The sequence below is a fragment of the Syngnathus typhle genome, linkage group LG3 (genome assembly GCF_033458585.1).
Source record: "Syngnathus typhle isolate RoL2023-S1 ecotype Sweden linkage group LG3, RoL_Styp_1.0, whole genome shotgun sequence".
NCBI lineage: Eukaryota > Metazoa > Chordata > Actinopteri > Syngnathiformes > Syngnathidae > Syngnathus > Syngnathus typhle.
The window spans coordinates 20,733,458-20,744,743 of NC_083740.1; the positions used below are offsets into that span (position 1 = coordinate 20,733,458).

General features: G+C 40.4%; 1 protein-coding gene across 2 annotated transcripts; it reads right to left on the reverse strand.

The window, feature by feature from the left end:
* Positions 1 to 1,706: 1,706 nt before the first annotated feature.
* Positions 1,707 to 11,079, reverse strand: LOC133150996 (phosphomannomutase 2-like). 2 transcript variants are annotated; one of them, XM_061273692.1, is made up of 8 exons: positions 10,938 to 11,079; positions 9,091 to 9,202; positions 7,352 to 7,428; positions 7,160 to 7,251; positions 6,932 to 7,031; positions 4,748 to 4,823; positions 4,569 to 4,684; positions 1,707 to 2,536 (listed from the first exon to the last, which is right to left on the reverse strand). In XM_061273692.1, the coding sequence occupies exons 1-8, from the start codon at positions 11,010 to 11,012 to the stop codon at positions 2,426 to 2,428; spliced, it is 759 nt and encodes a 252-aa protein (XP_061129676.1). In that variant the 5' UTR covers positions 11,013 to 11,079; the 3' UTR covers positions 1,707 to 2,425. The 2 variants fall into 2 exon arrangements, with proteins under 2 accessions (XP_061129676.1, XP_061129675.1); XM_061273691.1 differs by having other exon boundaries at positions 10,923 to 11,052.
* Between the last annotated feature and the right edge of the window lie 207 nt (positions 11,080 to 11,286).

Here is an 11,286-nt window from a genome sequence, read left to right on the forward strand (position 1 = left end):
CTGGTTAATGTATGCCAAGTTGAGCATTCTAAGACTTGACTCTGTTTTATGTTGTTGTTTTTTACTAATGAGGGACAACTATTGTTTGGCTGCAGGTGAGCAAGTTGCTTTACTGTGGGTGGTTAGGCTGTATGAAAAGCATTGCGCACAACCCCTAACGAATGCTCAGTAGCAGTACAAAGCTGGTGGTGTAAAGAGGACCAACTTTCAAGCAGAAATCTGGACTGGGGGATAGAACCAAAAGAGGCAATATATACAGGCCACACAATTGAGCCTAATATAAAATATTTCAGAATATTGTCAAAACATTTATTTGGGGGGTGGGGGGTGATATATTACAGCAAAATAAATTCCAATTGTGTAAAGACAGTGTGGTGAATGGTCTTTGTTCTTTTGCTGGTCTCCAAAAAAACACTCGGTGGACGATGCACGGCTGATTGGGAAAAGATTTATTCAACCAATGCCAGAGTGATGTCTCTCCAAAAGTTAGAGTGGCCCCAAGAGCAAAGATGTTTCAGCTCTCGACGGCACAGATGTTCGCCCCAAAAAAGCCCTCGCGCTTCTTGCTCTTGCGCCCCCCCCTCTATCTGTTCTCCCCCATCATTTGTACCTCGTAAGACAACAGCTGCGGTCCGAGTCTCACTCTACTGGTTACTTCCGATGCCCTTAAAAGGGCATGGACAAAGGTCTTCTTGGTCACGGACGAATGGCCCGTCCATATTCTAAGTACCTACACATTACTGAAACTAGAGCTTCTCTGTACCCCAAAAATAGCTTAGGGTCTTCTCACTGCTACAAGGTTGCCATTTAAGGTGACATACGGTGACGCATGGAATCCAAAATTTACCTCAACAGAAATAGTGCAAATCCAATTTTCTTTATACACCACTATTACACTGTTGCCTGAGGTGTGTATAACTTTTCTGCATTTATGCTAAATCAATAAAACACTTTTTCAGGTGGCAATACTCCTGGTCTGACATACTATCTTGAACACAAATGTGAAAGATTATACTTGCGGGATATCCACTTTTTTGGAATGATACAATTTGCAACAACAAAGGCAATTGCTACACAATATTTTATATATTGTGATATATTGTTTTTTCTAAAAATAAATCTAAAGGTAACTCTAAATAAACGACAGATGTAAAGGAGAGGATCCGGACACTTCAAAATAAAATATTTATCAGCCTTGGGTAATGGATAAATTGTAATTGCTCAAAGTTTCTTTTATTTGTGAAACCCAGGTAAAGGTGGCTTATGGTTCGAGATCACTTGTATAACGTGTGGTGCACATTGGTAGGCTAACTTATTGGACAGTTTTAGGCTAAACACTACGACTGCTACTGCACAAGTGTAATTTGACTTTACCAGACACATCATTTTTTTCCCATAACTTAAGGTATTAAACTTTTCATGTAAGGTTAATTGAAAGCAAAATTGGTAAGAAAATGGGTGTGACTGGCTATATGTGCTCTTCCAGGAATTGGCTGAAAACAGTTCTGACTGGCTATGTGCTCTGCCTGGAATTGGCTGCAAACAGTTCAGACTGTAGCTGCTTTATACCCAAAGAAAAAGACCGAATTGCTGATTAAAAACTACATCAGTGACACAGAATGAATCAGTAAAAATAGGTTCAGTCAAACTCCACCATAGGTAGGCAAAATCGCCTCTTTAGACACATTAGAGAAAAATATCAATGATTGTGAGGGTCAGTGTCATCAGATTTATTTCATTACAACTGTACCACAAAATACAGCAAATGACAGTTGTAAGTACACAATTACAGTATGGAATGCATTGCACAAGCAGCTGTAATTTCTTTGTTGGCTTGTACAACTTTGACCTTTTGTTTAGACATCATTTTTAATTATAAGATCTTGTGTGAGAGTTGGTACTGGTCCCATATACAGATTGGGACTCCTGGGATGGCATCACACTTTTCTTTACTCTCTTTGAGGCACTCAGTGCCGGTTACTCATTGTGTCTTTTTGTTCTGGAACTTGCAACTGAAAAATCCTTCAACTCACTTTGTTTACGCAGACATGATTGAGTCATTAGCTAAAGGATAGAAGGTGGTGATTCGATTCCACAATGAATAAGGCCATTTATGCTGAGATTGTACTTTCCCTGAGCAGTGATGGTGTTAATAAAACAATGATGAAAATTCCTTATTAGGTTGCACATTATTCATCATTTATTCCCAAAAGGCTAGCTGTAAATCATGAATTATCACCAAACGTTGGCGATGACAGTCACAATTTCAAATGCTTGGATACTTTCCTCATCAGATTTCAAGTCATCACCATTCAAATGATCCATCAACAAAACCTGGTCAGGTTACGCACAAAGTTAGAGCATCCACAACCTTTGCAACTTCTTAATTAAGTCTTTTTTCCATCCTTAACATGCAGTAGATGTACTACTCCGATGAAAAGAAAAGCTGCTGGCAAAGTTTTTGTGTTTCATCTGGACAGGTGACCTCATGACCAATAGTGCGAGGGTCACAGTAGATCTCATAGTCATTTCCTCCCTAAAGCAAAACAAAGAAATACACACAGACAAACACACGCGCGCACGCACATAAAAAGGAATCGTTAAAACCATATTTTCTTCAAACCCTGCCTCCACAAACTTCTGCACACACACTATCAATAAAAAGTAGGGGTGTAACGATACATCGATACACATCGATTAATCGATATAATGCTCTACGATTTATTGGCATCGATGCTAAAGGTAAACATCGTGTTTGACCTCGGACATTAGACGCGACTTTATTTTGAAATCCAGTTCATTGTTGCTTGCTTCCTCTTTCTGGGAGCAGGGAGCAGTGCGCGGCGTTGCTGCACGTGAAAGGGGAGTCGACAACTAGTACGCGGCTCCTGGGCTGGTGCTATGGCTAGTGTCCAAAAAGACGAGGGAATTGGCTCCCCTTTAGGCTTCAAGTCATTCGTTTGGAAGCACTTTGGATTCCAAAGAAAAGATGGCTCAACGGACAAGACACGTGCAGTTTGTAAATCCTGCCATGCGGTGATCAAATATTCAGGGAGCACAAATCTCGCCGCACATTTAAAGAAAAAACACGACATCAAAGTTCAGTGTTAAAGTAAGCAATTTGTATACTACAATACTCTTGTAATTTCCTAAATAAATAGTTTGCAGTACCTTGTTGATTTTGCGTATGAATTGTTATAAATCAGGATATTGTTCTATATTTTTTATTAAAAAATATATATATCGATCGTAGAGCACTATATCGCGATATATCGTGAATGAATCGCAGCAGGCTTTAAGATATCGGCAAATATCGTATCGTAGTTCTTTATATCGATATTATATCGTATCGTGACAAAACCCGCGATTTACACCCCTAATAAAAAGTAACGTTGGTTTTCCTGATACTATTAACACAAAAATCCCAAACGCATTGCTTTGGGGAGGTTGTGTTACACTTTGTGACTTGTGTGTAACTTGTTCCAATGTGTCATCAGAAGAAATCTCCAACATAAGGTCCAAGGCCACCCTTTGGAGTGAATTCACCTATTCATTCTATCTTCAATTAATTTCTGAAAACCTCACCTATTAAGTAATATTTTTTTGGGCCAGCCAGTTTGGCACCATCATTGCAGCATTGTGTTGCAAAGAAACTACAGTATGTTGAATGTTGAGGAGCTTCATTCGGACAATATTTGTGCAAGGTACTCAAGGCGCTAACACCATGACCTCATTCACTGTTGTGTTCAAAAGATCCATTTTATTCCTAGACCTAATGAGGCTTTGCAACTCCCTGTATGAACCGCTGTGTCGTATCCATGGTAAAGGTTTGTGTGAGTCCATTTTCTATGATAGCTGCAAACTACATTACAATCCTTCTTCCTATTGATGTAGCGGGGGTAGAAGGATAACAGAAAAGTGTTTGGCAACAACATACAGATGCATGCAGTATTGCTTTCTGAACTCTAGTTCTTGGTGCAACTGAAAACAGCATAACAAGGTTGCAAGACATTTTAAAATGCTATAAAGGCCTATAATTGTTTAGAAAAGGAAATGAAACATTCAAACATACTGCTGCTGGAAACAAAAGCTGCTCTAACCAATGATTGACCGTTCCTTCCCGTTTCGTACAGGAAGTCACGCCCACAATTGTTTCTACGTCAGAGGAATAAGATGGATATTGCTCTGGAACTAGGGATTGATCCCACTACCTATGAGGTGAAAGCTGGCCAACTCAATCACCTGAACCACACCCCAATAGTGCTCAAAATTCCCAGATGGAAACAAGTGGATGTAAAGGCCTTGTGTTTGAAAAGGCGATCACTTGGCTATCAACAGGATTAGGTTTAACCATGCAAGTCGAAGTATAAGACCTTTTCAATTTCACTAATTCTGCATTTTAATGGTGATCAATCAGCTTGTGGACAAGAACTGCAGTTTGCTCACAAACTAAAAGATTCATATTCAATATAATTAAAGGAATAATTAATATTAATAATTACACAAATGTCTTACATTTCCAAAGTTGTGCTATACATCAAGACAGAATACAAATAGAGCATACTCACAGGTTTCGTTTTGTCACCAAAGAAGTGAATGGTTGAGTAGTTGTCCTTTTCAATGAGCCCCAGGCAGTATCTTTTATCCCAACCGTCGGGGAACACGTCAAAGCTGATCTGTCCTCCTGCAGAGAAATCAAGTGTCAAACACGAGAGGACGTGTCACCTTCTAAACGGAGCTGACTCACCGATTGAAAAAGACAACCCTTTTCCTTTAAACTGCTCCTTTAAAATAGACACAAACTTCTCCCGGATTTTTTCTCTCTGTTGGGGCCCGAAAACACACACGTTTTATGCTTCTTACATTACTTCAAAAGTCGCTGCACACACTTCATACGGGAGTAATTATCCCCTTCTGAACACCGAAATCTGCATAAAAATGTTGATATGCACGTGGACGTCACATTTCTGACTGTTGGTGTCTTTGTGCCACTCAAGAGCAGAGGCTAGGCATAATTACTAGGGGTGTAAATCGCGGGTTTTGTCACGATACGATATCATATCGATACAAAGAACCGCAATACGATATTTGCCGATATCTTAAAGCCTGCTGTGATTCATTCACGATACATCACGATATAGTGCTCTACGATGGATATAGAACAATATCCTGATTTACAACAATTCATACGCAAAATCAACAAGATACTGCAAACTCTTTATTTAGGAAATTACAAAGTGCTTCCAAACAAATGACTTGAAGCCCAAAGGAGAGCGAGTTTCCTCGTCTTCTTGGACACTAGCCATAGCACCAGCCTAGGAGCCGCGTAGTTGTCGGCTCCCCTTTCACGTGCCTGCTCTGCTCACAACACGCCGCGCACTGCTCCCGGAAAGAGGAAGCAAGCAACAATGAACTGGATTTCAAAATAAAGTCGCGTCTAATGTCCAAGGTCAAAAACGGGCGATATAGATCGATGTTTACGTTTAGCATCGATGCCAACAAATCGTAGAGCATTATATTGATTAATCGATGTGTATCGATGAATCGTTACACCTCTATTGATTAATGATTAACTAATGATTAACGACAACTCAAATAATAGTTAACATAACATGTCGTCGTCCCCCCCTCAAGACATTGCCACTTTATTGTGGTCAGGGGGTTTGCGTGCCTCAGTGACCCTAAGAGCAACCCAAACTGGACAGGTCTTACTGTAGAGGGCTGACAGTGCAATCCACTTCTACAGGTTGAGATCTGGGCACACAGCTAACAACTGCCGTGATGAAAACACAAACAGTGATAAAAATGTGTAAAAATAAAAAAAATACCGTATTTTCCGCACTATTAGGCGCACCTAAAAAGTTCGCCTTATAATGCAGAGCGCCTTATATATGGATCAATTGATGAATTTGTTGATCCATACTGGTTGTACACAGTGCTCTGCCAAAATGTTTCAGTGCGTTTTTAGTACGACTAGTAAATTACAAGGTCGCATCGCTTCCCAACATTACGGCAACTGTAGTCAGGGGGCGTCACCGAATAGCTGTTGTACCCGCGAGGCTATTTCATTTCAAAATAGGCTGCTCCGTTAATGTTTTGAGTAAATTTACGGATTGATATGGAAGGAAAACATAGGTAAGCAGTACCAATGTGTTAGATCGAACTTTAGTCAGTTCCGATCATTTTATAGGAGATCGTTTGAGAAACGCGATTGTCTACACTTTGCTGAGGCTCATGGGAGATTGCGAGCTGAGGCTCATGGGAATCTGCGGATGGCTAATGCTATAACAATAGCTGCTATACGCATCAGGCTATTTCATGTCAAAATAGGCTGCTCTGTTAATGTTTCGAGTAAATCTACAGATCGATATGGAAGGGAAACATAGGTAAGTAGTACCAATGCGTTAGATCAAACTTTAGTCAGTTCCGAACATTTTATAGGAGATCGTTTGAGAAACGCGATTGTTTACAGAGGACTCGTTGGTTATTGGCTAGTGGATGCATACCGCAACCCTAGTCAACCTCAGTTTGTTGCAGTATAGCTTCTATTTTATGCGCCTTATAATCCGGTGCGCCTTATATATGGACAAAGCTTTAAAATGGGCCGTTCATTGAAGGTGCGCTTTATAGTGCGGAAAATATGGTACATGCCCCCTTCACATTTTTGACTGCCCCCTCTTATGCGCATTCCTAGAACCGGCCCTGGATTATCCTCTCAGCTATTCCATCGACTCAACAATTGACCCAAGACCCTTTCCGCGTCATCCCAAATCCCAATCACTACCAGTCCCAAACCTAGATAAAAAACAGTGGGCGAGAAGGATGTAACCGGCAGCCTGATGATTTCTCTGTGGCCGATCGACCAACAGACAGACAGACAGACAAATATTATATAATGTATTCTCCCTGTGAGTGCCTGTGTGCTTGCTACCTGGTCCAGCTCAAAAAACTCTTTGCGTTCCTCCACACTACAGCTGCGTCCAATTGGGGAGACGTTCAACATTCCGTTCCGAAATTCAATGAATGTACCCCTGCCAGAAAAACAACAAGTAGAAAATACACACAAAACAACAACAAATTTGAAATGGTTTTCAACCACACTTTGACATAAAACATACGAAAGAAACTGATATTGGTAAGAAGAGTGAAATGATAATACCTCTTCTTGGGAAGTTTGATCTTGGACAAGTAGTTGAGACAGAAATTAATGAACTCTTGTAGTAGCTCTTCTCCCATGTGGGCTTGGATGGACTGATGATAAGCAGCACATAAATAGAAAAATGCTGACAATCAGAACACCTCAGCATCAATACGCAGTAGAATGATCAGTCTAGGAAAGACCATGTCTTACCTGAATAGATAGTAACTGCCCCTCCTTATAGGCCACAAGACCATTCTCTGCAAATACATAGTCCACTTTCTGGATCACTGTTTGCAGACATCAGAAAGTAGGATAAGCATGATTAAAATTAGAGTCGGACTATAAATCACACATCCCAATACACTATGATGCAGTGCGACCTACTGCAAATTGCAGTATTGCATACCAGGGCTGTGGACTCGGACTCTGTCAATTTTGCCGGACTCGGACTCTGTGCTGATTTTGACAGAGTCCACCGAGTCCGACAATAAAAAAAATAAACATTTGTGATTATTTTTTCGTGCGTATTTGCTTCGCAATATGGTTTTTGGTCAAACGCGCATGCGCGTGAGGGGAAATCCCGCAAAGGAGGAGGGGACAAACAGAGCGATTGGTTTTGCTGGCTTTTTAATGAATGGCGACTATGACTACGGGGGCCCATTAGGTCCAGAAAAGCTGACAAGACGCTTGCCAAAATGGCAAGGAAAAAATGCACAGCTAAACGAATATATGACGATGAACACAGGACGTTTTTAACAGAGTTAAAGTTGTTTTTTGTTGAACGCTATGGCAAGCCATTCTGCCTGATATGTCGGACGTCATTTGCGCATTTAAAAGCTTCAAATGGTCAGTGCCACATCAGCTCACTTCATGCCAATATCGATAAGGACTTTGCAAAAGGGACTGAATTTCGCAAGCACAAGTTTGGAGACTTTGAAAAGTCAGGCAGAAAAATAGGTACAGTTTTTCAAAAAAATTACGAAGCACTCAGAGACTGTCACACTTGAATTGTTTCAACTGGCTTGGAACATTGCACGGGCTAAAAAGCCATACAATGAAGTGGAGTTTGTTAAAATATGCCTCAGTGACGTTATTGAATTTTATTTTCATCATGCTGCTGAGAATGCGCGTAGGAATACTGTCCACAGCCCTGCTTGCTTGTTATGGAGACAAATTTAGTTGTTGCGTGCGCGCCCGCGCCTGCGTGCGTGCACGTACAAGACCCACAATGCCCCGCGCGCAGCCAGGATGGAAGAACCCTGGAGCAGCGAGAGAACAATGATTCGCCTCTAGATTTGGGTTGGAAATGGAGCGTAAGTTACGATCAATGCGGTCACGTTGAGTTGCACTTAGGCTAATGTTTACATTATGTACCAATGTCAAGGACGATTATGTCACCCAGCTTATATCATTGATGTGTTTCGATAGTTGTGGGGTCGTCACTAACTATTTGTGTTTAGATAAATGTCTGAGCTATAATTGTGTAATTAATGATTAAAACTTGAAAGTATCTGTTTATTGTATTTGTTTATATGTTTAATAAAGACAAAGCCATCACAAAACTGTTGTAATTATTTAGATTTTGATCTAAATTAGCCTTGAATAAAGACTAAGCAGTCACATGAATTTACAGAAAAAATGGACAGCCGGACTCGGACTCATGGTCAAGAGGCTGGACTCGGACTCATGGTCAAGAGGCCGGACTCGGACTCGGTGCAAAAATCCGACCGAGTCCACAGCCCTGTTGCATATGCACCCACACACACGCAAACGCGCGCGCACAGACGCAGGGATTTTTTTCTTTCTCAAGTCAGAATCTATGATGATATGATATGATAATTTCATTCAACTTTGTTAGTAGTAATAATGTTGTGGGCAGCAGGGATGTATGTCTGAAAGACAAAGTTCACAGACAATCTTTATTGAGAGTTCAGGTTTGTTTGTCTCACCATCATTTCCCAGTTGCTCTTTGATTTTGCTGAGGTCCGAACCCCCCACCACGCCGACACGAACCCTCGTCTTCAATTTCTCAATAAACGCAGCTATTTCCTCAGTTACAGGCTAAAAGCACACAAGTGACATAACAGCAGAAATATAAATAGCAGCAATAAAATTACAAAGCTACGGCACAGAACAATCACTATAGACATTTTATTCACAATATTTTACAAAAGGTTCTAAAAGTTAATGTATATAATTCAAAGAAATAAACTTCAACTTCAAAAGCCTGCTGTCATAGTTGTTCCTTCGTATGTGTTTTCCATCTTTAAACAAAATTTTAACATTCATTGAGGTTGAAAACACAAGGCTTTTAAGGCTTTAAGCCAGTGGTTCTTAACCTTTTTCCTTGTTCGCACCCCATTCAATTCACCAACCAGTTCTTGCATCACTAACCCTAAATAATAATTATTATAATAATTGGTTTACTTTACAGCCATAAGGCCTAATTAGCATTATCCCTAATGCCAATTAACACAATGACTTCTTGATTTCCAGAGTTTTTCATTTTTTTCGGTTACCCCACCATTATCCCCGAAAAATTGTAAATTCCCCCCAGGGTATCCTCGCACCCCCTAGGAAGCATTCTCGCACCACCCCCAGTTAAGAACCACTGCTTTAAGCGATCAAACAAATGAATGCAGTTGGGGTGAGCTGCACACTGACAAATGGCATTGGCAGGACACCCACCTCCACTTACGGCACCCCGAGCGCTAGAAAGCTGACCAATGCATCAGTGTCACCAATTCAGTGTGTTTGCTACAGATAGATTTCATTAATTAACAACAGTAACATAATTAAAAGCAATTTGAGCAAGATTTTATTTCAGTTTTGTGTATTCAACTGACAGTCCCTTTGCAGTAATCAGTACCCGAGAATTAACAAAGTTTCCTAACCTGGTCTCGTACTTGACAGACATGTTTTAATGACAAGGGAATTATGTCACTTAATGGTAACACTTCAAAGTCTTAGATTTCAGGAGGCTTTCATGTTTAAATACGCAATTAGATGATCTGAATTAAAACTTACTCTGTGATACTCTTGGCTGGTCTGTACATGATACACGCAAAATGACTGAATGAGATAATGTGGCCATTTACTGCTTGTGAAATCAGTGGCAATCAGTGACATATATGCAAGTGATGCTTTGATTACCAAGTCATGTTATTTTATAGCAATGAATCGCGGCCACAGTGTAGTGAGATATAATGAGCAAAGAAAATTATTTGAGGATAAGAATATTATTCAGTACTTTGAAAAATATATTTCTCCAGCTATCTGTGCCAATGATTTCAAGTGACTGGCACAACACTTACAATTAATAGCTTTCATTAAATGACAGGAGGCAGTACCTTTCGAGAGACCCCTCTCAAGACCAGGACCAATATCAAGAACTGCAACGTTTGAAGGTACAATAAAGCAATCTATCAACCTGTTGCCATTTATACAAAGTCATGGCTTCCTGCAAATACAGCAACCTTGAGTAAGTCAGCTTGTGAGTAAATTGCGACCAGATAATAATTAGTTCAGTAGTCTGCTTCAGTTGTGTGCTCTTTTCTTTTCTGACTCAACTTTAATATACGAAGTGGAGGCTCCATAACCGCAGTTCCATTCCTTAAATCAAAACAACTACGTACTTATTTACATGGCAAGAGTCACAACCAACGAGTGATGACTGACAGCGTTGCACTATTGTTAGCTTTGTACGACCGATGCCTCTCGAGAAAGAGCACCGTGGAGCTCGGCCCAGGACTACACTTACTTAAGAATACGCTCACTCAACTGATAAATTTTCTACCTGTCTGGCGGCTGTCAAGGTGCCATCAACATCAAATAAGCAAAGCGTGTTGGAGTCCATTGAACCTTCCCCCATCTTGTCTCACAGTTTGTTTCGTACTCTTTCCTGTGTGCAAGTAGCACGCTACTGCCACCTACCTGACTGGAGAGTGGGTGTGCTGATGTAATTTTGTGTACTAGATTTTACCACTGATTCACATTATTAGTTAGGTTTCCACTGTTTCGAATTTTTAAGCGCATTTAGTGAAAATGCAGAACACTGTCAGGTTTATTTTTGCAATTTTTGAAAATTCAAATAAAAGTAGATGGATAAAAACCAATTGTTTACCTGCATTATACAGATTAGAAAG

Coding starts and splice junctions, on each gene's coding strand:
- LOC133150996 (XM_061273691.1), bottom strand. CDS start 11,012: ATGGGGGAAGGTTCAATGGACTCCAACACGCTTTGCTTATTTGATGTT. Junction 4,824..6,931: donor AGTTTTTTGAGCTGGACCAG/GTAGCAAGCACA, acceptor GGGCCCCAACAG/AGAGAAAAAATCCGGGAGAA. Junction 4,685..4,747: donor AGGGTTGTCTTTTTCAATCG/GTGAGTCAGCTC, acceptor ATTTCTCTGCAG/GAGGACAGATCAGCTTTGAC.